The sequence below is a fragment of the Centruroides sculpturatus genome, unplaced genomic scaffold (genome assembly GCF_000671375.1).
Source record: "Centruroides sculpturatus isolate CEXI.00-Female unplaced genomic scaffold, Cexi_2.0 scaffold402, whole genome shotgun sequence".
NCBI classification, from domain to species: Eukaryota; Metazoa; Arthropoda; class Arachnida; order Scorpiones; family Buthidae; genus Centruroides; species Centruroides sculpturatus.
This window is the reverse complement of record NW_019384685.1, coordinates 170945-197748: the sequence shown is the minus strand read 5'-3', so window position 1 is coordinate 197748 and position 26804 is coordinate 170945. Positions and strand designations below refer to the sequence as shown.

The 26804-nt window shown below is 29.8% G+C and overlaps 1 protein-coding gene across 2 annotated transcripts; it reads left to right on the top strand.

Moving 5' to 3' along the window:
- Positions 1 to 25411, top strand: LOC111627040 (UDP-galactose transporter senju-like). Of its 2 annotated transcripts, none has more exons than XM_023370585.1 (6): positions 1 to 128; positions 19289 to 19406; positions 19690 to 19736; positions 19922 to 20061; positions 20131 to 20304; positions 23755 to 25411. In XM_023370585.1, exons 1-6 carry the CDS (start codon positions 29 to 31, stop codon positions 24238 to 24240), a joined length of 1065 nt encoding a protein of 354 aa, XP_023226353.1. In that variant the 5' UTR covers positions 1 to 28; the 3' UTR covers positions 24241 to 25411. The 2 variants fall into 2 exon arrangements, with proteins under 2 accessions (XP_023226353.1, XP_023226354.1); XM_023370586.1 differs by lacking the exon at positions 1 to 128 and adding an exon at positions 3580 to 3783.
- Positions 25412 to 26804: the final 1393 nt, after the last annotated feature.

Sequence of the window (26804 nt, the reverse complement as noted above, 5' to 3'; positions counted from 1 at the left end):
AGGCAGGTGGCGCTTTATCTCATTCAAAATGGCAGAGAGTGAGTCTAAGTTGTCGTGGAAGGAACTCTTCCCCAGTAAACACAGTCTTGTTATATTTATTGCTTATATGACTTTATTTATTAATCAAGGTAAGCTATCAAATATGTTTTAATACTTGTAACTGTATAGTTATTTATTTGATTATGGCTAGATTATCAAGTGGGCGTGATTCGTATGACAGTACACAGCATGCAGCAGAGATTTCAGACCAGCTGTTTTATTACATAAACATTAGTTTTACATTATATAAAGTCGCACGATATTAGATGAGAAATTATCCTGTTACAATACTTTTGATTCTCATAAAGAACAGATTGTAAACTTTGATAGTTTTGTTTGGTTAATGAAACTGATTAATACCGGTATGTATGTGGAACAGTAATTTAATTTAGGTAAGTGGATTAATAAAAAAAAAAATGAAATAGATGCAGCTCTGAATAAGGCAGTTGGGATCTTATCATCAGAGTTATAGACCATGCCCACAAAACGTGTAAGGAGGTTCTAAAATTCGAGGGATGAAAACCCTTCATTCAGAACTGCAATTTTATCATATTATATAATTACTCGTGGAATACAGAGGTTTATATACAAAGCTTCAACTACAGATCTCCCTCCAGAATTTCAACAATTGGTGTAAAAAAACAAAAGTAGTATTGTATTTGATACAACTGATCAAATCTAGCAGACATTTTTCCTGTTTTACAATACTTTATGTTACTTGTGTTTACTGATTAACTGAGGAATCAGCATTTGATACTATTTAACAAGTTAACTCCTAATGCAAAAATAAATACCACTAACAAGTAAAGGAATGTGATATGGTAAACTGCTTTTAGTTTTGGTCTCTATAAAATAACTTTTACAATAATCTTAAAAAAAATAATTTCGTTAAGAATATGAAAGACAGTCAGTACTGAGACTGATTTTTGCATATTTATAATTCAACAAGACAGTCAAACAGGAGTTAATTTATGAATAAATTTGACTTTAGGATGAAATTCTTTTATTTTGTAATAATTTAAATAATTTAGTTTTTCAATTAATTAATTTAGAAATATGTAGAAAATAGATTAGGATTAAAATTACAATTCTCTACAAACTGAGTAGGCAAGGTATACAGTATTAGTTACACCAGTATAATCATTTCAAAATAATTACGTTTAGATGATTGTTTGGCTTATAAATTGAATAGTGGGACTGATAATGTATTTATATAATTTGTCAATGCTTTGAATTTAAACCCTCACTCTGATTCATTCTAATTTCTCAATTAATCAATGCAAAAATTCAATTAATTATTAATGTTTTAAGATAGCAACATTGATTACTACTAGTCAAATTGTTTAGTAAATTACTCTATTAAAATTAACTAGAAAGGAATTTGACAATTTTGATTATTTATAAATATATTTTATAATTTCATTACTAAGGAAAATGGATTTATGTAATTGAGTTTATATAAATAAATATCAAGTACTGAATTAATCAAAAAAGTTCATTTTATAAGGAAAAATGACACTCAAATTTTTTGTTTAAAAACAACTTTATTTGCATATAATTATTATTAATTTGTATAACTTTAGCCCATCTTTCAAGTAACATCATAATTTCCTGCACAAAGTCTTGGCTTTTTTGCAAAGAATGTATGCAGATAGCTTTTGAAGATGACACTGATTTTTTTCCATTCAAGTAGAGTTCTAGACATCCCTGTTTTCTAGGATTGTCCCTTTTTTTTCAACTGCCATCTAGAGACAGGAGGGCTTTATTCTAAAAACTGTTATACAGTAAAGTTTCTTTTTCTTTTTCCACATTTGAAATGTATTTCTGTCACTGGCAGAATAAAAATACTTATATATTGCATGTCCTGGAATTGAAGCATTCCAGTATCTTTCAGAAAGAACTCGTTTTGTCATGGATTTTATCTCTAAGTACTTGGAAACCCTACATTCAAGTGACTAGAACAAATGATAGCCTGAAAATTCAAAATCTAATGAACGCAGAGTGGGGAAGTATATCTATATTCTTCTGACAGAAACTCCCAACGAGTAATGAGATTGTTTTTCACTTTTAATCAGTATTGTTTTTGTTATTGATGTATTTAGTGGCTATTAAAGTTAATAAAATTGTAATATGAGCAATATAACATTTCAAATAAATAAGCAAATTTAATAATGCAAGCTAATGTGGGAACAAAAATAAATTTTTATTTAATAAAGTTTCAAATTCTATAGTTCCTCTTCAGTTAATCTTAAAACATTACTTGATTAATACATTTTGTTCTGATTATGGTATTTAGATAAGGATGTTTCTATATAAACTATGTATAAGCAGTTGGCTATTTATACATATATCATTAAAGATTAAAAACAGCAAATGTACAAATATAAAACATTCAAACCCAATAGTTATATATTAAAGACAAATGATTGCCAAATTATATTGTGCTATATTATCAGCATATGTAGATTTTATTTGATATGGTTTACATAAACTGCAATAGTCATATGAGAGTAAAACAAACAATACTTTTTTTATAGCATTTTCAAAATATTTAAAAAAAATTTACAAAGTATTTAAGATAATTTGACAAAATAATAACTAGAGGAATTATTATTAATTTTTTGTATATATTGTTTTGATAGATGGTTATAAATAATAATAATAATTCATGACTATGCTATTTATTGGGCTGCAATTTGAAAAAATTGTAGACCTATAAATTTCCATTGTCATCCATTCGTCCATCTTTCTTTAATCTCGAGAACCTGGAGTTAAATAGATGAAATCCGAAACCAGATATGAAAACTTTAGGGGCAGGAGGCCTGATTAACTATATATGAACTTCTGACACAAACCGGATGTCATATTATTTCTATTCAAAGCTTTTTCCCGAAAACAGTTAATAGATAACTGGCATGACTCTATTGTTAAAGCTAAAAGTATGATGTACAGGGGCAAGCCACTACTAATTTGACGTGGAGAGCATATATTTTAAATTAAATAAATTGAAAAATATGATTAAAAATTGCAGCCTGGCATTGTGATGTCACATTAAATAATTGCTTGTAGCTACAGTATTGGTAATCTGGAAGTTGTGCTAAATCTGAAACTGATACCTGCTGTTTGTTGTACACAGAAAACTGTTAATTAAACTAATCAATGACTAACAAATCTGATTTATCATAGCTTTCAGATGTGTGTTCTAAAGCTGTATGTATCATCAAATTTTTTCATTTTAATGACCTAAGAATTAAAAATAAAAATACTAAATAGTTTTTTAAAATTCAAGATAACTACTACTATTTGAAGAAATTTATTGTAGGTCACAGTATTATATTTGATATTATGCATGAAAACTACTTCACTTAAAGTATATTTTATAAAATTAGAATTTTCAGTCACTGATAATAATATTGATATAATACTAATAACATGAATATTTTCATGTTATTAGTATTATATCAATATTATGGACATGGCTTTCAGGCCTGGACATGGCCTGAAAGCAATAGGAGAGTGTTGGTTCAGATTTAGCACAATGCATGGTAATTTAGATTGATAATTGTTTACTAATACATAATTATTATTCTTGTTAACAATTAAATAAAGATAAAACACAAAATGTTTGTTAAAGAAACCAAAAATCAGGATTTATTAGAAATGTTTTGGCCTACTATTTGGCCAGCTTCAACCAACTACAGCAGTTAACAGAAGCTAGCCAAAAGTATTTTAAATATAAGTACAGTATGTAGTTTTGTTCATTTCTCAAATAATGATTAGAACTGGTTAATCAAAGTTTTTATTTTTAATCTAAAATAAAATTAAGTAATTTTGATTTATTACTATTATTATTATTATTTTTTTTATAAATTTTGTTTTTATGTTTTTTTTTTTATAATTCTTTATTGTGATAAATAGATGCAATCAATTCTTATATGTTTAAATGATTTGAAATAAATTAATGGTTCTTGCTTTGTCTGACAGCTGAAAACAATTGTTCTATGCTTCAATGAAATGTTTGCTAAAAATAGATTACTATACATTGTTTAAATTGATGAAATATAGTACAGTGTTCTCAAAGACAAATTATAATTGTAATAGTTTTATTACTTGCTTTGAAAGATTGGATAGAATATAATAAATTAAGAGAGAATTTTTACATTTTAAACTATGATCATAAATTTAAATAATTAATATAATGTATTACATAAATTCTAATTTTTTAATAGAAAAAAAAATAGACATTGTAAATATAATTATTTAAAATGCAAAATTTGTTTTATTAATGGAAGGTTAAAACTGTCTGAACTTAATAAATTTAACCAGAATATTATCAATTTTTTTCATATTTTTACTGACCACATTTAGTTAATTCATTGCAAGATTGATCCAAGATGAATTGTAAAGTAAATTGTACTAAATATACTAAAATAAATTGTTGGTAAATTTTTATATGACTACAACATTAATAAAACAAAACACAAAAGAAATTTATAAGTAACTAGCTAGCTAGATATATTTGTAACCATTTTTCCTCAAATAATTATATTTATAAACAAATAACTTTTACACAAATTTCTTCTAAAGCTTTATATAAAATATAAGAAAATTTATTTACTTACCAAGGTTCACGTCAGATGAAATTAAATGATTTGGTCTGTCACCTTGAAAAAATTCAATGATTAGTATTATTTCATTAGTTTCACAATTGGTTTTACATGTTTCTATTAATTTTTATTCTGCTAGAAAAGCTTGAAAACATGATTTTTTTGAAAAATAATACTTTTTCAATGCTGTAAATATTTGAAATATTTAGTGCTGAATGCTAAAAATTTTAATACATTGAGAGCATGCAGTTTTTTCACTTTCAAAAATCCACATTGTCTTTTTCTTATAATTCAAATATGGAGGGATTGTTGATGATAAGAATGTTAAGATAAATTAATTATTATAGGATATAAAAATTAATAAAATGTTGAGTTAATGTGAGGAGATACATTCAGGAGAGAGCACATAAATGAGAATTCGTGTTGAGCAGAAATACATTAAAATTCCAGAAGATTCATCTTTAAACACACAATAACTAACCTAAACAATTTTTCAATTTATGCTAAGTGTAAAGAACTAATTTATTGACATAAATTTGTAAACAAAAACTTATTGTATTTTAAAAAATTTCATTGTAAAGTTAAACAGTTTTTTAAGTCTTGCATGAACATATATTACCACCATGGGCAAATGCAGCTCTTTTTGAGTTACATGTGGCTCTTGCTGAAAGTGCTAATTTCTGCTTTTTATTATTATTTTTACAATTTTATTTCCACAATTTTGTGAAAATATGTTTATTTAAAAAATTCAATATTTGTTTTATATAATATTTATATTGTATAATAAAATTGCGGTACAGAACTGCAGTACAGAATAAAAAAGTACAGAACTGCAGCTCCCATGCATTTTGCAAAACCTACATTTCGGCTCCCACTGACCTCTTGCTTGCCCACCCCTGATATATTGTATTAATTTTAATTTTTACATGTGTAATAAGACATATATTTTTTCTTTTGCATTATAAGACCATATTATTTTAAATTCACTTAAAATCAGTCATGTAAATTGTGATCAAACTGTGTTTTATTTTTATTTAACATTCCAATAATTAATACAGCCATTTATTTTTATTTGCAGTTTCAGATTGTCATTAAAATTACCTTGATAAATTTTAAAATTTTTACTTAGAATATTTTAAAAAAGAAAAATGTAAAACTAATATAATGTGAAGAAGAATTATAAAATACAAGGAGAGTACTGAGAAATGCTGGGACTGATCCTTAGTATGATATAATATTAAACATTATATTTAAATTTCAAAAACTCGCTGTTAATTAGGAAAAAATTATGCATTGAGACTATATTACTTTTAATCTATCAGTAATATTGATAAAACTTTTTCTAAATATTTTAAATTTCTGAAACCCCTTACAATTATCTTTTACACTCTCAGTTTGAAGGAAGATGTTAATTAAAAAAAAAAGTATAAATTGTAATTTAAATAGTAGCATTTCCTATTTTAATTTTAATGATTAAAACTATTATTGATCAATAAGTAATCAGAAAAGGAAAAAATTAATTAAATTTAAATCCACTAGTTTGTTGTGGCAAAAAAGTTATTGAAAAATAAGTTTTTTTTTTTTCAAGTTTATCAGGGGCCAAGTTGGTAACATTACTGAACACTGATCATGAGTTTGCAGCTGACCATGTAGAGTTTTCACAGTTTTCTTCATATATATATAAAACACACAAATAGGGACCAGTTTCCCCATAGAAGACATCCAAGAAGTCATCCTCTTGACAAATCACACTTGTGTTGTGTTGCCTTATTCCATCATTCTAATTCAAAATTCAATTTATTAATATTTTAATAAATTCAGAAAAAATACAAATTTAATAAATTTCTACTTTTATAAAAGACAACAGAATCTATTAATGAATTATAAACTTTAATAATTGCTTTTTTCCTTCTTTTTGAAGATACATAGGCTGTGGATTAATTAATAATTGGATAAATTTTTGTATAAGTAAAGACCTTGTTTTAAACTTTTAATAGTTTTACGATATTTAACAATTTTAACTAACCGAAAAGTTTATTTTACAAAATTGAATGTTTTTAGATAAAAAATGACAGTTCCTTAGAAAGAACATTCAGTCAAATAGCTGAATAGGGTAGTAAACATTTTCTATAATTAGATAATTTTTTTAAAACATTTTGCTTGTTTGTAATTTTTTCATGTTGTGTACATAATAATTTTTTAAATGGCAACCCTTTGAAACAAACATGTACCTGAAGTTCAGTATTACAAATATGTAATTTATACTTTTATAAATGTAATACAGGGTGATTGAAAAGTCCCATATGTGTGTTAGGAATCAATTTTATTTAGTGAGGTTAATATATGAAAATACAGAAGTAGTAAAAACAAAATTTATAATCTGATCTTTAAGAAAAGCAAAATCAAATCATGTTATTTACAACACATTTGAAATGGCCTCCACATTTATGAGTGCAGGTGCAAGCTCTTTTTACTATGTATGATGCCACCTTGTGAAACACCTGTAAACTGATTCTGGCCATCGTCATTATAATGTTCCTCTTTAGTTCATCTTGTGTGTGTATGGACAAGGCTCTTTTGAGATACCCACAGAGGAAAAGAATCTGAAGGTAACAAGTCTGGCAACCACTGGGACCGCAATCCCTTAAAAATAAGACAGTTGCTAAAGAATTCTTGCAAGAATTATAGAATTGGATATTTCTAATGAAACTCACCTGCAACATGTGCATAAGAACAACTGGCAAATAATGTTCACCAATGAAGATCTATTGTTCCTGGGAAAAACCATTTCACTTCAATGAATAAAGCTATACTGCAGTCAGTTTGACTTTCTCATAGAGTTTCTATTAATAGTCAGCAATCACTACAGTGCTATGGAAACATCAGTTAGATATAATAAAAATAACTTGACAATTTACATAAAGTAATGTTCTGATGTGTGCAACTTTTCAATCACCCTGTACATGTTAGGCTCAAAAAAAGATAATGCTCAATGAATTTCATATTAACTTACAATAATCATAAGTATGTTTGAAATAATTTTTTATATTATATCTTATATACTGTGGATTTACAAACTATTCATAGAGATATTTTTTAAACATTATAACTATTTGCATTAAACTATTGTCTTAGTACAGTATGTGAAGGAGCAAGATTCGAATCAGTCCATATCTTTGTGAATTTTCTTAAATAATTCATATTGAGACATTGTTTCTCATTTTACTGAAGATGATTTCTGATCTTATTGAGAGTCAGACTTGCCCATAAAAGGAAAAATTGAAGTTTTGCATTCCATAATGCTCGGATAGTGCCTGTTAACCAATCCAATCTATATAATGGCGCTATTTATTCTAAAGAGTATTGCTTCCTTCATTAATTGCATGTTGTTTTTAGGGAAAGAAGAGATTAATGTAATTTATTTCTAATTTGTACAGGGATTTACTTTTTCCTGTATTAATGAACTTTTTATAGGATATATTTATCAGGATTATTCAAATAATGCCCTTCTGACACACTTGATCCACAAAATTTTGTTTCATTCTCAAACTTATGATGATTTGAAGCCAAAATCATTATCATAATGGTTATTGTGATAAGAATTTTCTCAAAATGCAGAAGGGAAAGAGCTTTTTCCTTCAAAGATTAAAAACTCCCCATGCAATTCAAGCAAGCACTCATCAAGTCTATTAAAAAATTAAACAAATTATACATACAAGTTCAGAATATCTTGCTAAGTTAAGCAATGCTAAGACTTTGAAAACTGTGTACATAAACTGTGTACACAAGGGAAGCCTTAGCATGCATCAAGGGAACATTCAGCTGCCATTAAATTCACAATCCAATGCAAGAACATCAAAGCCAGATTTTTCATAGTTTTTGTCTTGAGCAAACAAAGTTTCAGTTCCATCAGTTACAGTTTCTGAACATACAAATGTCATATGAGTTATTACTGTAAAGTATTAGTGAAACCGTTTATCCATAATAAAGCCATTTATATAATTTCTGTATAGAACTTGTAGTAGAGATATGTTAAAATTATGTTTGAAAAAATCAAAAACATCTTAAAACCACATTTTGATCCCAGAATATCAAAATACTATAAATAAAGGAATTAAAAGTTTTTGACTCTCAAAAACTAACAATACAATGTTAAGCAAAGAAAATGTGTATAAGTTAGTTTAATTGTAGTTGTAAAAATCCATGTATATATATACAGTATACATATATATATGGGGAAATGGGTAGAAAATTAAATACCAGAATAAAAGAACACATAAGAACTATAAAATATATGGTAACTATCAATACTTTGCAGTAGCCAAACATTGCAATAGTAAAGGCTGTGAAATAAGTTTACCTAAAATAAAAGTTGTAAAGTCCAAAAGTAATATGTATGAACACCAACTGTATGACATATAGAAATAATAAAAACTAATTGTAACAAGATTAGTGATAGTAACAGGCAGAAAATAAATCAAACGTGGTATGGCTTTTTAAACATAAAAATTAACTCTGTTCAATTGTTATGTATTCCATAGTCATGTAATTCTGTCTGTGAACATAGTCTGCTGTTAGCTAACAGTGTTAAACTATTTGAAACGTGTGGTTGTTAGCTAAAAGCAAATGTCTTGTCATAATTAATTGGAAACAAGCAGTAAAATCTAGTGGTAGAAACTTTAAAGTATAAACACATGTTGCAGTTTTATTGTAAGTGTTGTTTATACTAACAGTGCTATAATTTTAGGATCCTATTAATAATGTGTACGGAATAACTTGTAATAATTGTACTATTAATGTATATTGTAATGTTGGCAAATTGTCACCATAGACTGTTTTGTATATCACCCAATTGATAAGGGCCAGTAAGGTTGAAATACATTTTGGGATAAGTTAATTAAATAGGCTAGTTGTGTAATAAGTCTGTTCATTAGTCATATGTTACTAAGTAGAATTTGTAATTGCAGTAGAGCATTTACGTCCTTTAGGAACCATTTACAAAACAAAAATTTCTCTTATAGATCTCCGCCCTCTCCTCCATTACCCTTATTTAAAGCAAAGTTCCTCCAGACCTTGGAGTATAGATAATACCTTGCAACTAATTAGATTTCGGAAATTAAGAACACAAATATTTAATTCTATTAATAATTCTGTACTATTTACCAATGCATAATTAATTTAACAATTTAGTCTCTAATATCAGTTATTAACATTATTAAAATGATGGAATTTTAGTGTAGAAAGTTTAAAGATCATTGTACTACATTTTACAAAACTGCTGTTATTTTTAAAACGTTTTAAATTGAATAAAGTCTTCGACAATCAATGCGAATTTTTTAAGTTCAAGGTTATGGACGCATTTATTGCAGATAAGCTATAAATAGCGTACTTAAAATGTTTAATATGCTATATTCCTGTCGGATTGTCGAAAAATTAAAAAAATCAAGTTTTTTGAAAGTTTATATTGTAAAAATGATATAAAACGTGGCACAAATTTTATTCTACGAAAACAATTGTAACTGTGTTAACTCTTTCGTCCTACGGATACTAAGAGGAGCTTTTCAGCAAATCCATTCTGGGTTCGGCCACGCCCAAATAGGGTGGAAAGGAACGGGCCCAACTACAAATACTGCTATAAAACGGAAACATAAAAAGTCTATGTGGAAATGCATCAACCGTTATTTTTATCTTATGTGATACTAAAGATATACGAAATGTACGGATTCTGTTACATTCCGAAAAGAATCCGGCAGAGAGTTGCTTAACTTTACTGGCAACGACGTTTAAAACTGCCTATGGCGTCATCTGTTATGATTTTTAAAAACTTTTTTATATAATAAATTATAAAATGGCAGAGCTTAATTTTGAGAGTAGGGATGAGTTTTATAATTAAAAAAAATTATAAATGCTAATAATAATTAAAATCTTCATTAAGTCTGACCCTACTCACGATATCACACATGATCGATCCTCTCTCTCTTCCCACCTCTCGATTTTTAACCACCAAAATTTAATAACCAATTCCACTACATAATACATAAATCTCCCAGCAGTTTCAGAAATTTTCGACAAAAGACACTGGAATTATTAAGCTTCAAAGAGAGTGAACAAAATCGTGCTCCCATACACACTAACAACCATATATACAGAAAAAATCTTTGATTTTTTTTGCGTTTCTCGACGTTTTAAGGTCCCTGAATCCAAAAATGTAAAAATCTTAGGGGTCATTTTTTGACCGATACTTTCTCTTCTTTATATATAACAGTTGGGAGAGTAAAAATAAGCAATAGTAATGATGAAGTCGTACAAAAAAATTAGTTTGTCTTTTTTTTTGTACCCTGCAAATCATGCTAGGTTGTTTACAATTTAAGCCCACCAGTGACGGAGTGGATAAAACCACTGAACGTTAGTAGATTTGTGCCCAGCCAACGGGCTATACACGTGGTGTTCTTGATTTTCTTCACGTTGTAACACCTAAATAGGGGCCAATTTCCCATAGAAAGTTCTCTCGGGAGGCATCTTCCCTCGGCACATCGCCCACGTATCGCGGTGCCGTATACAAACAAACAAACACCGCGTTCTGCCAGGTTTTCAGTGTGGTAGCATGATGTTGAGGAACGGCATTTAACATATCAGTTCAGAAATTTTCTTGAATAGGTTCCTATTCAAGAAAATTTCTGAACTGATCTAGCATCATACTCGGGTCCTTCAGAATGGTAGGCTGAGAGAGCCGATAAAACGATACGTTCTACTTTCATTTTTGTCTCTCTGTCCTGTGGACACTAACAGGACTTTTTCCATGCCCACCATGGGCTTGGCTAGGCCCACATTAGGGCGGGACCCGACATATCCGGACAGACCGCTCGGGTTCTCTGCCCGGATCCTCCAGAGCGATAGGCTGATGATTCCTTAACCTCCTCGGCCATCCGGTTATCTTCGTTTTACTGTCTGGGTCATCCAGTATAAATGTTCATCAAGCCAGATAGATATCTACTAACCTTCAAATGCAGACTGTAGTTTCAGACATTTATCTTTAAGTGTCAGCCAGATTGTCAAGCAACGAGGTGTCATTTTACAACTGTGAGGATACCGCGTGGATCGAATCAGATGTAAACTTTCATAATTTATGAAAGCTGGTATAAATAGGGACATCATTTTTCTTTCTTCATTCATGCTGACCTACACCATTATGGATCGTATGGTTGTATGGATGTAATGGGTGTAGTTGCGTTGTTTATGTAGCGTCACTGTGCTGGTGCCTCTCATTAACCGATCAATGCTTTCAAAATAAGAAAATTCTACATTTTTAGAAATATTCGCTTAACAGAATAGCGATTCCCATAGCTTAATATGGCCATTCCGCGCCTTTGACACTCGTTTTCAATTTTTACTTTTCCTCTGTTATGTACAGGCATACCTCGACTTACGTCGTTTCGAGTTACGTCGTTCCCGATTATACGTCGCTTGTTAAAAAAGTATATGGAAAAATAAAAATCAAGTTTAAGTCATTTTATTCGACTTTACGTCTGTCCGCCACAAATATTGAAGTCGTAATATCACTAGATAAACGTTTAAAGCACATAAAATCATATTAAAATATATACAAGTATGTACTGTATTTACAGTACACGCATTCGTAAATTTAGATTATTTTTTTTGTACTATATTAAAAATTAAAATTTATTTGTTTGTAAGCTTAAAATAGATTTTTATTAACCATATATTATTTAAAATGCTTTCCTAGTGATAAGTAGATTCGGAGACAGGTAAATTCGACTTACGTCGTTTTTCGACTTACGTCGTGTTCCTGGAACCAATTACCGACGTAAGGCGAGGTATACCTGTATTAATATAACAGCAGGGAAAGTATGGCGATTGGTGAAATTATACCAAAGATTTTTACAGTTTTGGACTCGGAAAACCTCAAAACGTCCAATAATACAAAAGAAAAATTCGGGTTTCCCCATAAGTACGGATGCCAGTATTCGTGGAGGGGTACAGTTTATTTAATTACTTTAAAGTTTAATAACTCCTGTGTCTTATGTCGAAAATTTCTGAAACTTTGCAGGGAGATTTATGTATTAGTGGGATTGATGCTACTGTGTTAAATTTTGGTGGTAAAGGTCGAGAGTCGTGTGTGGTATCTCGAGTAAGGTCGGGCTTAAGATTTTACTCGTTACTTGCATTTATAATTTAAAAAAAATAATAAAAGTCATCCTTACCCTCAAAATTAAACTTATTTTTTGCCATTTTCTAATAATTAAATATCATAACAGATGACGCCACATAGTTTCAAATGTTACCGGGCAAGTTGAGCAACTTGCTGCTGGATTTTTTTTTACAATATTCTGACTTAAAAAAATAAATGAAAGCACGATACTCTAATTTTATCAGGGAAAAAACGGAGTTTAAAAGAATTATTTGAAATCTTACTACGCGGGTCGTTACACATTTTGCATTAAACTGATTAGCCTTCGAGTTATAAAATCTACATTTTTATGGTTATGCTATTTATAAATAAACGATCTTTGTATAAATTATGGCCATATGACTTAGAAAATTTTCTAGCAATGATTAATAAATAAACATCGAACCAACTACTAGAAATTTGAAAAATTAAAAAAAAATTCTAAATTTGTATAATATAAAATTGGTTATAGATCGATTTTAAGAATTTTATTAGAATCAGTAGCGAATCCAGAAGAACCCAAAGGGGATAACTCAAAAATTAAAAATATTTGAATAATTAATAAGAACTTTTTAGTTAGTTCACGTGTTACTAAAATGTGCAAGACTATTGTAGTGCGGATGATCCGATAAACTCTTTTAATTTGCAGTTTGAACAAATAATTTTTTGTGTGAGTCGATGGAAAGGGCTTAAGCCCGTAGCCCCCTTGGATCCGCCTCCGATTAGAATCGAAGGTACGAATTCTAAGAACTCGTTTCGAACTTCATGATTTTTTTTTTATCCGTTGAAAGTATGTAACTTCGAATTCCGTGATTTATAATTACAAGATATGTTTGTTATTAAATTTGACTAGACTTTGTTAATGCCTTTACTAATCTACAATTCTAATAAATAAATTTTGCATTTTTCTGATGAACTCACCAAAATATGAAGTATAAAGCATTTGATGATGTTCACTTAAACTGCGTTTCCTTGCAAACATCGTTCTTTAAATAAAAATAAAAGTTTACACTTCGTCTAAAAGTAACGTTAATCCAGTACGTATAAATTCACTTGATTGTGCGCTCCACTTATTCTATTTATTTTCATTGTCCTTGACAAGAGTAAAATTCAGTTTCGTATGACGCATCTTTAACATGTAATTACACTACGCTTAGTCATTGTAATATAAATAAAAATTTATTTAAAAAAATATTTTATTAGTATCGGGTGATAGATTTTAATAATTATTTTTCACCATTTTCTAAATTCCTTGAATGAAAATATACACAAACAGTATATATAATATATATAGCCTATATATATATGGACATTCTCTCTATACATATAACATATATATGTATAGAGAGAATGTCCAGAGCAGAAAGTATTTCTGACTTGCAAAAATTCATTTTTAAAATGCTTGTGAAATGCTGATTAATTTACTATATTTTAAAATTGGTAATTATATTTAAAAAATACTCGGTAGGCAAGAGATTTATGCAGAAAAATTAGTTTTAAGAAGTTACTGCAGGGTGAAAAAATGGCACAATCCGAAATTTGTAGTGATCAAAGCGGTGATCACTGTGCAATGAAATAAGTGATTTAAACTTATAATAAATAAGTAATTTAAACTTCGTATCATGGTGCTAATATCTTGGTTTACTCCAAATTTTTCCCGTCTTATCAATGGATCATTGGTTGTCGCTCAAGTGTTTCAAGTGAAACAGATAATTATCAAATTATCCATTAGAAAAACATACGTTATTTCACTTGTAAATTTTCTTTTTTTCTGTTTGCCAGAAAATTATAAATTTAACATTTAAATACTAGTGCTTTATCTTTTAATTCTCATTACTTTTAATTTAATTTTTACGATGTATAAATACAGTAGATATGGATTTAAGACAAAAAATTTAAAACCTGTTCTATTCACAAATAGAGCATGCTAAAGGTTGGATTAGTGAGTCAATTAATGTAAATTACTCAACGTACTGTACAATCTATATATATATATATGAGGATGTTTGTTTGTTCGCTATACACTCCTCAGGCAGTTCGACCAATTGCTACGAAACTCGGAGGTTACATTCAGATACTTTTAATTTAAATTATGTCGTACATCCCATCCCAAAATATCGATTGCATTTCTATAAATCAATTTTTATTTACATTCGAGTTTCTGAGTTACAGGTAGCGCCATCTATTGGCAAAAAAGTTAACTAAATATAATTCTTACAAAAAAAGTTATAATTTTAAAAATACAGTATATATATTATATTTACCGAATTAATGCGACGACGATATATTGCGAAATAGATACGCCATTACTGGGACAGGTAGCACTTGCCTGTGTGGAGTGTAGTGTTTACCACTGTAAATCACACTTTTCCTGTTTGCAATAGTTTCGTGCCGGTTTTGTATCTAACTCTGTTCGGGGGTAAATTTTTGTATTGAAATAACGTAACTTGCGGTACAAATCGGAAGTTCATATATAGCTGGTCCTGTTCTTTTCTCTTATGATTTCCATGTCTGATCTCAACTTTCATCTATCTAACTCTGTTCTGGAGATTAAGGTCAGATGACTGGAAATTTATAGCTCTACAGTTTTTCAAATTGCAGCCCAATAAGTATACTTCAGTAACTGAGTGGATAAAACCACCAAACACTGTTAGTCGGTCGTGGGTTTGCGCATGGCCATTGGCCTGGCCACGTGGAATTTTCCAGATAGGGTTCAGCTTCTCAAAAGTCTTCCCAGAATTAATTTCCCGTGGTAGATCACTCAAGTGTCGTGTTGCTGTAATCAAATAAGCCAAACTAATTCTAACAAGCGATTATTTGTTGTGATGTCGTCATAATGCTGGGCTGCAGCTTTTCATCACAATGTTCTCAATACTTTCAGTGGTGGTCTTGCCCCTGTACATCATACTTTTCCTGTTAGCAATAAAGTCATGTCAGTCATATATCTAACTCTGTTTGGGGAAACATTTTGAATCAAAATATCAGAAGTTCATATATAGTTAATTTGGGCCTCCTGCCCTAAGCTTTCCACATCTGGTCTCGACTTTCATCTATCTAACTCCTTTCTGGAGATTAAAGAAGGACAGATAGGTGACAACAGTGGGAATTTATAGGTCTATAAATTTTTCAAATTGTAGCACAATAATATTTCCATAAACATGATATTTATAAGAACGTACCTCCTGCATAGTTTATACAATGTTACCAAAATTTTAAAAAATTATTATTGCATAAAATCAATTATTCTAGCATTTTTATGAGATTTCTTTTTATTTAAACAAGTCACACGAAGTCTTTTGGATGTTAAGATTAGCAACTTCGATCATGTGTGGAGCCACAATTCAACATGGATCACTTTTCAAATATTAATAGTAGACTGGTAGTAGTCGACCGTCCTCTCTTCCAGGAGGAGGTTGACGACTACTTTTGGTTGACTCCCTTCTGCAACAGTTTCTTCTTTCTATTGGTCCAGAGATATGGTGGCATTTGAATAGGAAAATTATATAATATAAGGTTACCAGCCAGCACAAAATATGACTTAAGTGGTTTTCGAGGGTGCCAAGTTTCAATACTTGGTCCATTTATCGCAAAATTTGATTCGTTGGCAGATTACCATTTGATATTCGGCTGTGAATGAAACNAATACATAAATAAATCACATCACTGACATCAATATCCAGCAAAATGAATAAAAATGTCAAGAGATAATTCATCCAATTTTAATATCATCATCAAATATTTATACTGTACTTTACAAAAGTTTACAGACTAATAAATAATAAATTCCTTTTATTCTAATGTAAAATTTCATAATTAAAAAAGAAGCCTTTTGATATCTTTAATTATAAATTTTTATATACAACACATCACCAACATCAATAACCAGGAAAATTTTTGCTGTAACTAACATTTTCTTCTGTATATAAAGGACATTGTTAGTATAGTTTAGTATATAAGGGACATAAATGGAAGAATAAAAATTAAAATATTAGAACAGATAATTTAAAGATTTTAAATTGAATGAATTATTATGTTTACTAAAATGTAATGAGATTGTTTTTCACTTTTAATCAGTATTGTTTTTGTTATTGATGTATTTAGTGGCTATTAAAGTTAATAAAATTGTAATATGAGCAATATAACATTTCAAATAAATAAGCAAATTTAATAATGCAAGCTAATGTGGGAACAAAAATAAATTTTTATTTAACAAGTGGTCGAAATATTTAAAATCTATCTTTTTTTTTAATATTAATATTTTCGTTTTATAAAATCGTTTTATTATTGTTTGATTATTCTATAACATTACTTTGATTCGTCAAATAATTAAAAATAATTTTTTAAATCAATTTATAAGAAAAAGGGATACTTTTTCGTTTTTTGACTCTCTGCCCTATTGACGCTAACCGAGTCTTTCCCGAGTCCATCGTGAGTTCGGTCGTACCACAAATGGAAGAGTGGTGAGAGACGAGGCCCGACATATCCAGAATAAAACACCTCCGAAAAATTCCTGTGATTGCTGATTGCTTGCCCGTACTCGATCTCGGATTCCTACAACCTACCGCTCTAGCATTCTTATGTATTTAAATTTTGGCCTCGGTCGTCCGATTGACCAAAATTTAAATGCATAAGAAATAAACTCATTTTAGTAAGTTTTGTAAAAGTCTGTCGTAGCAAAATCATTTTTATGCGAAGAATACTGACAGTAATTATGATATATGGATGTCTCTATTATCGGTGGTTTTATTAATGAGTTGAATGAACATAAATAAGAAATTACCTTAATTTGAATAAAACATGACAAATCGAAAGGCATATTTGATTGAATTTTACGTCTTTCGTGGCTAAAAAAAATTCCTTATTCGGTGGTTGTCGGAATAATATTAAATAAGTTATACAAATTATTTTGTTTCGGCTTGTACCGTGATTTTTTGATTGTCATGTATAATGACAACTAATGATGGGTTGTTAATCAACCATTTGTTATATTTTATAGATGTTATTGGAAAAATAATAGTATATTGTTATTTAGAAGTATACCCAAGGAAATACGCACGTCTCTTTGCGTATATTCCTCCGGTAAAAAAGTACTTCACCGAGATTGTTTCGTTATACAGATAGAATAAATTCCTGTCTGTATTTGTAGGACCATTCAGAAAAAATGCCAAAGGTAAATATTTTTCTTTTTTATAAAACCGTATGACGGATACTATATCTATCTGAGTCATGGAGGACGCCATGTGCTTTCCATCGTAAACTTACTACAAGCAACCGTTTTTGCTACCTAACGGCGCCTACTCTGACCAGAATATAAGAACGGGTTCCAGAGGAATTTTTAAACAGATGCAGGCGCGCGAAGGAATAAACGAACGCACCATATATATATATATATATATGTATAGAAACACTGGCCAACGCTACTCTGACAACCATGTTTCAACCAAAACAGCCGAATCTACTTCATCGTAGGCACTATATTTCTACAATTAGCGAATCATAGTCAGAGCCTGCCCTACCATAGGGCGAACGGAGCAGCCGCTCCAGGCGCTAAGTCCTATCGGGNTATTTTTTTTTTTTTTTTTTTTGGAGAAATTTGATTTGTTGGCAGATTACCATTTAATATTCGGCTGTGAATGGTACAGTTTTTTAGAGTTAACATTAGAATTATGATATCTGAAAAATTTAACATATATTTTCAATTCCTGTCTACTTAATCATTGAAAGTGTGCCATTTTGTACCATCTGAATATCGCAATAAATGTGACATTGATAGGCTGAAATGACCAAACTCTTTATATGGTTCTTGTTTTAATGTTTGTGTTATATTATAGTACTTGATTTATATAACAAGACCAATCTAACACATTTTAAAATTCTTTATTCCTCTACCATACACAATTTAATGAATTTTTAAAATGTCTTAGATTGGTCACTCGATGTGATAAACCCTTATGTAAGATAATCTTTGTAATTATTTAAATCAAATAATATAATATAATATAATAGAAGGGTTAGAAGTACAAAATAACATAATAGTTTTAATATTTGCTGTTTTTTTTTGCCTGGGCAACACTGGGCTTATCTGCTAGTTTTATATTATTTTGTAACAACACTTCTTCTATAAGTATGAGTCATGTATACTGTGTTAATAACAAACTTAAATTATATATGTTTTTAAAAGAAATTTGATTTAATGGACTTTTGGCAATAGCACATGACCCTCCCCTGATTAGGCTCTAATCAATTTTAGTCTGTTAGAAGATAGTTATTAAGGATGTTCTACATAATATATAGAATTTTTCCAACAAAAACTGGCTGAGAAAACAAAAATTGTTGCATTACTTATACTTATAAGAGAATTGTTCAATATTTTCCATGTTATTGATTTGTAAGACATTACATGAATATTCTGTATATTTCATTTTTTTTTAATATCAACTATTATCATTTGTAGGTATTCTGGTAACAGCTACAAAGACAGCAGATAATAAGTACACCTACAGCACCATTACTGTTGTTATGCTTACAGAATGTCTCAAACTTTTCTCTTCAATAATATTTTACTGCAAAGAGTAAGATTGTTTTCCATTTGTTAAAATTAAATAAACTAACCAAATTGACACATTATATAATTATTATTAAATACTTTATACAACTTTGCATAAAAGTGACACAAACTTTTATATTATCTCATTGTATTGATGATAAAAATACAGTACCTTGTACAAATGAAAATGGATTAAAGTAAACTATTAGAAATAAAACAAGTCACTAATCATATATTAATAAAAATTTATTATTATATAGTTTTTGGAATACTAAAATTTGTTTACTAACAATTAAAATTATTTTCAGTAATGCTATCTCACATCTCTTCTATGACATTGTTAAAAATGCAAGAGGTAAGATGTTATATAATTTAAAATTAATACAATATGAATGATATATATTTGTTAATTTAAAGTAAAGATATTAAAGTAAAGTAAAAAGGAGGATTAACTTTAAACAAATTTTAACCATTTTTTCACTTAACGTGCCTTATTAAATCATTATGCTATAATTTAATAATATACATTTTTTTGGTCAGTTCTCTTGCTATATTTTGTTCCGGCCTTTTTATACTGCCTATACAACAATTTAGCATTTATTAATCTAACTGTTTTTGATCCAACAACTTACTACCTTCTTCTTCAGTTCAGGGTTGTTGTTACTGGAATAATATTTCAAGTAAGCTTTTTTAACATTTTTATATATTCCAGTAGTTCTATAAAATTTATTTGTGAAAATATCTTTCAGATTTTATTTAAGAAGAAATTAAGCAAGAAGCAATGGATTTCATTGCTTTTATTAACTTTTGGTTGTGTCGTTAAGCAGCTGCATATATTACCATCTTCATCCAATTCTACAAGTTCTCCAAACACGGTTCAAACTAGTCATATAGGATTTAGTTTCTTTTTGATTCTTCTACAAGTAAGACACATTTTTCTAATTGTCTTTTTATAAAGTAAAATTTAGTTTCTAAAACTTATTACATTAATGAATGATTTTAGTTGTCAATAGAAATCCGATTAATTTTAATGATGTGTTTGATATAATAACTTATTATAAAATCAAAGGGCTATTGGTTATATCATATATGAGAACTATTGGAAATTACCTCTGTTAGGCATGGCTGCATTGCTTACTGCAGCAACCTGTGCTTGCACAGAAATAAACAGTGATATGCTGACTTGTGGCTGCCCATGCAGTCAGCCAGTTTATTAAGTGCTTGTTGTATATGGCTCGTGTCATCAAGGGTGAGGTGCACAGTGTTAGCTCAGCATACTGCAAAGCTATCTTTTTTCCTGTGCAATAACTATGGTCATTGAGGAACATGAATGTCTACTTTTTTTTTGTTTTTGAAACCTGGATTTTGGCTACTCAAATCATGTCTACAATGTACAACATTATTTCATGACATGTTGCCTTGACATAACCTTCAAGCTGTCAATAAATTATACTGCTGGTACCTTCATTGCCCACAAATTGATTGCACTTCTACCAGACATGTTTTTAAATGAGTTGCCCATTTACTTTGTCACTGCTCATTGCTATATGCTTAAACATGATATCATGGGATTGTGAGCATTCTCCCAAACAAACATGGACCATACGAAGCTAATACGAATGACATACCTATTATATTCTGGACGTGTAATCTTTTTTTCTGATTGCCCCTTGTGTCAGTCATTGGTTTAAAAGCCCAAGAAAATATACTGCAAAAGAATAAGCAAAATGGAAAATTTTTGACAGTTAACAGTTATAAACTTTGTGCAGTGTTAGTTTGAATGCTTGAAATTTTATCCTCTTATGAAACAATGCAAAGAGCAAATTGTCATCAATACACAATTGTGTTTTTGCTACAAAAGAGAGATGAACACGGCAATGTTAAAAGAATTAACTGTATTGAGGTAAATGTACCAGGATAAGATACCGAAAATGAGATAGGACAGAAGTAAAAAAGTGTATGCATGCACTATGGGTTTAAAAGCCTATTGTCCATATAAGAAGCCAGTATTAATGAGTAAAATGCACAGACAGCAGGTTATGTGGACTAAACATGTTGACATGACGGATTATATTAAATTTGGATTCATCCAAAAGCATAACCTGTTTGGATCTAATGGTAAACTAGGGTTTACCATTAGATCCAAGGTGTATAGATCCATATATCAGATGTAGAAAAGGCAGGGCCTATAATAGGAATTGCTTGATGCAGATGGTAAGATTTCTGGTGAGTCAATTGGTGTGGGAAATTGTCACTATTATTGGTCAATCTAAGATAGCAGTTTGCCAGGTCTTATCTTTTTGATAAGACCTGGCAAACTGCTATAGACATTTCTTGCATGATGATAGTGGTTTTTTGCTATCCAGGTTAAGTAGGTGTACTTAACCTGGATAGCAAAAAACCACTATCATCATGCAACATCAGAAAGGTAAAGAACATGTCAGAGAAATTGCAACTCATAGTGGTCACTGATCTACAATTAAGTCACCAAACAGTATGGAAAGTCATAAAAAGTTCAGAAACAATTATGGAAAAATGAGATTGCAACTACACCTTTATACCTCTTTCCAACATGCCAACCTTCAGTGGCATGTTGGAAAGAGTGATGGAAATTTGTGAAAATTGAGGGCCAGATGGTAACAACTATTCCTGGCATGACTTACATAAAGAAAAACACATGCAAATGAGTAGTCAGTTTACCACAGAACCCATCATACATTTGATCTTTCTGTAGTACATCAGGAAATGCTGATTTTGCTTGTCTGCTCATAGGTGGCAATAATCAGAAGTTTGATGCAACACCATGTGTTGTCCCATTGAGTTTTGACAAAAAGTTGGTTTGCAGTTTTATGGCCATTACATAATCTGGACCTTGATTCCATAGAAAATGTATGAAGTGTTCTGGCACAAAGTTCATGCAAATGATAGGCAACTTTCAAGCATACAAATTAATCATTACAATCATGGATGAATGGGATAAACTACTGATAGAATTGTCACTTTTGCAAATGCTGATTGAAGCAATTATTGAAATCTACCATTTTTGGAAAAGTTTGTAGTCTTACAAGGGAACTGTCAGAGTGTCTTCTAATAAAATTTAGTTAATAACTACGTTAAAAGTATACAAACTCTATTTTAAATTTGTAGCATTCACTAAATGTGTTGATCAGAGTTATTAGCAATCAAATGTTACACTACTATGCAAATTTTTAGAAGTGAAAGGATCGTGGAGGAAGACGGCGATATTACATTTAGAATAAATTCTGGAATTTTCAAAAATGGCTGAAGAATTAATAAAATTTTGTATACTTTTAACATAATTATTAACTAAATTTTATTAATTCTTCAACCATTTTTGAAAATTCCAGAATTTATTCTATATGTAGTATCGCAGTCTTCCTCCGTGACCCTTTCACTTCTAAAAATTTGCATAATAGTGTTCAACTACTATAAAGTAGTGCAACATTTGATTGCTAATAACTCTGTAGCATTCACTAAAAGTGTTGATCAAATTTAAAATAGAGTTTGTATACTTTTAACATAGTTATTAACTAAATTTTATTAAAATTTATTAGAAGACACTCCGACAGTTTCCTTGTTAGTACGACTCAATTTAAAAATTGTTTAAGTTGTAAAAGTGAATTAACTGGGCTTTTCATTTGAAGAAAGTGTCGAGTATTGGGTATTATCACCCAACTACATATTGGTAATATGGTTCTGCAGGGCATGAAATAGATGGTAGTGAGTTGGTGCCAAGTCTGTTGCTGTAAGGTGGACAAAGTAGAACCTCTCAGCCTGGACTGGCCAGCTTCTCTAGGGCCAATCTTTGCTCTATGTGCTGGTATATTTTCATGGCAATATCAGACTCAATTTTTGAATGAAGTTTTTTTGATCTTGATGCCCAAACAATTCAATTGATAAAAGAATGTATTCTTATGTTGTTGCCCTAGAAGTACACAGTTTATTTCCATTGAAATATTTCACGAATTGCCTTTTAGTTATCAAACTCTACTTATCAAACATTCTAGAATTTAGTTAGAAATGATTGTAAAGGTAAAATTTAGACATTAGAAAAAAACAACTTAATACTATATGTCTACAGTTCAAACAAACAAATTTCAATTTTCATTGATCATACACAAAATGTATTATTTTTTTGGCCATCCTTTTCAATGAGTAGGACAAAATGTAAAGAAATGATAGCATAGTCTTATACACAATGAATCATAGCTTTCTGAAAATAATAAAGATTATTATTCTCTTGCCAAAAAACATTTATTAAATATCAGGATCACATAATTTGTTTTTAGTTTATGTATTGTTGAATGTGGAAAAAGCTTTTTAAACATCAAATTTATGTTTTAAATTTGCAGATATTCTGTTCCTGTTTTGCTGGGGTGTACAATGAGTTCCTACTGAAGGGAGTTGGAGCCGAAGTTCACATCATGGTACAAAACGTCTTCATGTACATCGATTCCATCGTCTGTAATTTTGTAGCTCTCGGACTTAATGGTGAAATTGTGACGGCATTCACAAAAGAATCATTAAAATCGGTATTTCAACCGCTAATTGTCTGCGTCATGATAAACAATGCGGGTTGCGGAATCGTCACATCTTTCTTTCTCAAAAACCTCAATTCCATCCTTAAAACTTTTGCCAGTGCTCTTGAATTGGTATTTACCGCAATACTCTGTTGGATTATTTTCGGAATAACAATAGACATTTTTACGGTTATCAGCATTTCGATTGTATCTTATTCCACTTACTTGTATGCTCAGAATCCGGTCGTCAATAAGAGCCACAAGATGCATGAAAGTCAAGACGGTGCCAAATTGCAGAAAAACATCCAGCCCGTGTAAACGTTTACATGGATTACATATATAATTGACAACGTACAAATTCTTTTGGCTTAGTTATAGCAAAAGATAACATTTTGCACATCTCGACACATTAAAATCCTTAATTCTTAGTTCTTAAAACTTGTGATCAATATGGGCAGAAATGTGAACTTACAGGTGAATCCAATTTTTTTTTGCTGTTGAAAACACACTCACAGATGGTCTAACATACTTTTAAGGTTACAAAACTCGGTGATTTAGAATTAAGAGTTATCACTAATTCAGTATCATGGATTGATGAGTCCAAATCCACAATACCGACCTCTATAACTGCAGACCTATAGACCCATTATTGCAGTTGCAATAATAAGTCGTATTACTGAAAAAGTATTTTATAAATTATAAAACTTGTCACATGATTGTCATTTACTTATTTATTGCATGATATTTCACAAAAATGATAAGAATTTTGACTAAATATTTTTATGTATATACTCTAGGGTATGAGAAAAACTTGTTAAAATGAGAATTTATATTGTCATCATTAATATATGAATTTGTTTTGAGCAATTACAAGAGAAGATACTTTTATACAAATGTGATAAAATTTATTAAATTGTTTTAATTTATGATAAGAAATATTAGAATTCTTGTTTAAATCTTCTTCTGTAAATTAATATTTTAAATGTGTTAGTTCATAAAATTTAAATAAAATTATGTTATAAATTTAATAGTGGAAGAAAAATTGTATACCAAAAACTAGAAAAAAAATATGCATTTCCATGTGTTTAAATCTTAAAAGCAAACAGGAAATTAACAAATGCATTATATATATTTATTAAAATTAATCATGAGCATAAAATATAACACTACCAAATAATTTATATTTTATAAATCAATTATTAAAAACTCTGTGTAATTAGAAACAGCACTATTAGTGAGGCCAATAGTGACAAACCATTCTAATTAGGGGGAGTATCTCAAATAGAACCCAACAGAAAAATATTTGGCTAATGATATTTCACAGTTCTTTTTACCACAAATTTTATTCAAATATTTTAACTACATACACCAGTTACCTATATGTATGCAAAAGTAGAACAGTTATTTCGATGGAAGTGGCTAATTGCAACTAGCATTACACATCAATCTTAGTTTAGACTCTCACCTTAGAAAAGGGACTAGACAAAAATGCAACCAAATAATGCCAAAGCCAAACAAAACAGATTCTGAATGAAAATTCAGGGGGTGCTCTAATATATAAGTGTCCCAATTGCCAGGCAGTTCTCAAATAATAATAAGCCGAGCATCATTATTTACAAGTCATTTTAAGCAATTACATAATTATCATACAATTTTCCTCCTATAGAGAATTACCGAATAATACAGGAAAAGCCGAAACATATCTAAAGGATCGACCGACTACAAATACAACCCATAGGCATTTCTATATACAGTATAATTGGAATAAATCTTCGTATTTTTTGAATTCATATTAAAAGCAATCTAGTTGTATGTAAAATAAAAAGCAAACAGCAGCAATACAAAATGCCACATAACTCATTACATAGCAAAATGGTCAGAACAAAACATTTCCATTTTTAAACACTTTTTGTCAGATCGTGTCGTATTGCCAAAACCTACAGAAGGAACAATATACCAAAATCTCCCCACACGTATTATTTTGTTGTTGTTTCCCGAAAAACTTAATGGCAGAAACTTACCCTCTTGGTCTGGCCTCTATAATTACTCTGTAAAGATGGTCTTTATATTTGATGAATGTCATTAGCAAACTAATTCTGTTAAATTAGCAAAATTTTAATTTTTATACTAAGATGTTTGTTAGAAATGTTTATTTATTTTATAATAAGTGAAACTTTTCCCCCATTAAAACATTCCATTCATTACGAATAGCATTTTATGGTTCATTTACCCAAAATTTTGAGAACAGATCGATTAGAAAACAGTTAAAGGACTTTGCAAATACTGTTTTGACAAGAATTACATTTCCGTTTGAAACACTGTACATTTCGAAACTGCTATCCTTGCATTTTAATTTAGGATTACATCTTTTTACAAAAACTTAGTTTAAAACAATAATAGAGAGGTTGTGACCGACGTTTTCATTGCGAAAATGTGTATGTAGGACGTTCAGCGCCGCCTTCCTGTAAGCCTAGAAGTTTGACAATGGCGTTTGATATGTCGAGCATGATTCCACCGACGGTCCAAACGCCATTGTCAAACTTTAGGCTTACAGGAAGGCAGCGCTGAACGTCTGGCGATAAAAACATCGGCCGCAACCTCACTACTATTGCATTACTATTATGACACACTTTTATGATTAAGTAGTACTTTAAAGAAATAAAAATTAATTATTAAACTCTTCTAATAGCAATTAAACAAATTATTGTACATCAAGTTAACTTATTCCCCTACCAAATGGAATAAATCATCAGATTGAAGAACGTTAAAAAACGTTAGCTCAAAGGTTAAAATCAATAAGTTGGCAGTTTATTAATAAACATAAATGAATATCGTAAAAACAGTTTGTTGTAAGTTACAGCAAAAATAAACTCAATTGGCAA

What these genes read in the sequence shown, in the direction of transcription:
- LOC111627040 (XM_023370585.1), top strand. Translation starts at nt 29, where the DNA reads ATGGCAGAGAGTGAGTCTAAGTTGTCGTGGAAGGAACTCTTCCCCAGT. An exon ending in ATAATATTTTACTGCAAAGA is followed by an intron (nt 19,407 to 19,689) that starts GTAAGATTGTTT and finishes AATTATTTTCAG; the next exon opens with TAATGCTATCTCACATCTCT. An exon ending in TCTTTTTGATTCTTCTACAA is followed by an intron (nt 20,305 to 23,754) that starts GTAAGACACATT and finishes TTAAATTTGCAG; the next exon opens with ATATTCTGTTCCTGTTTTGC.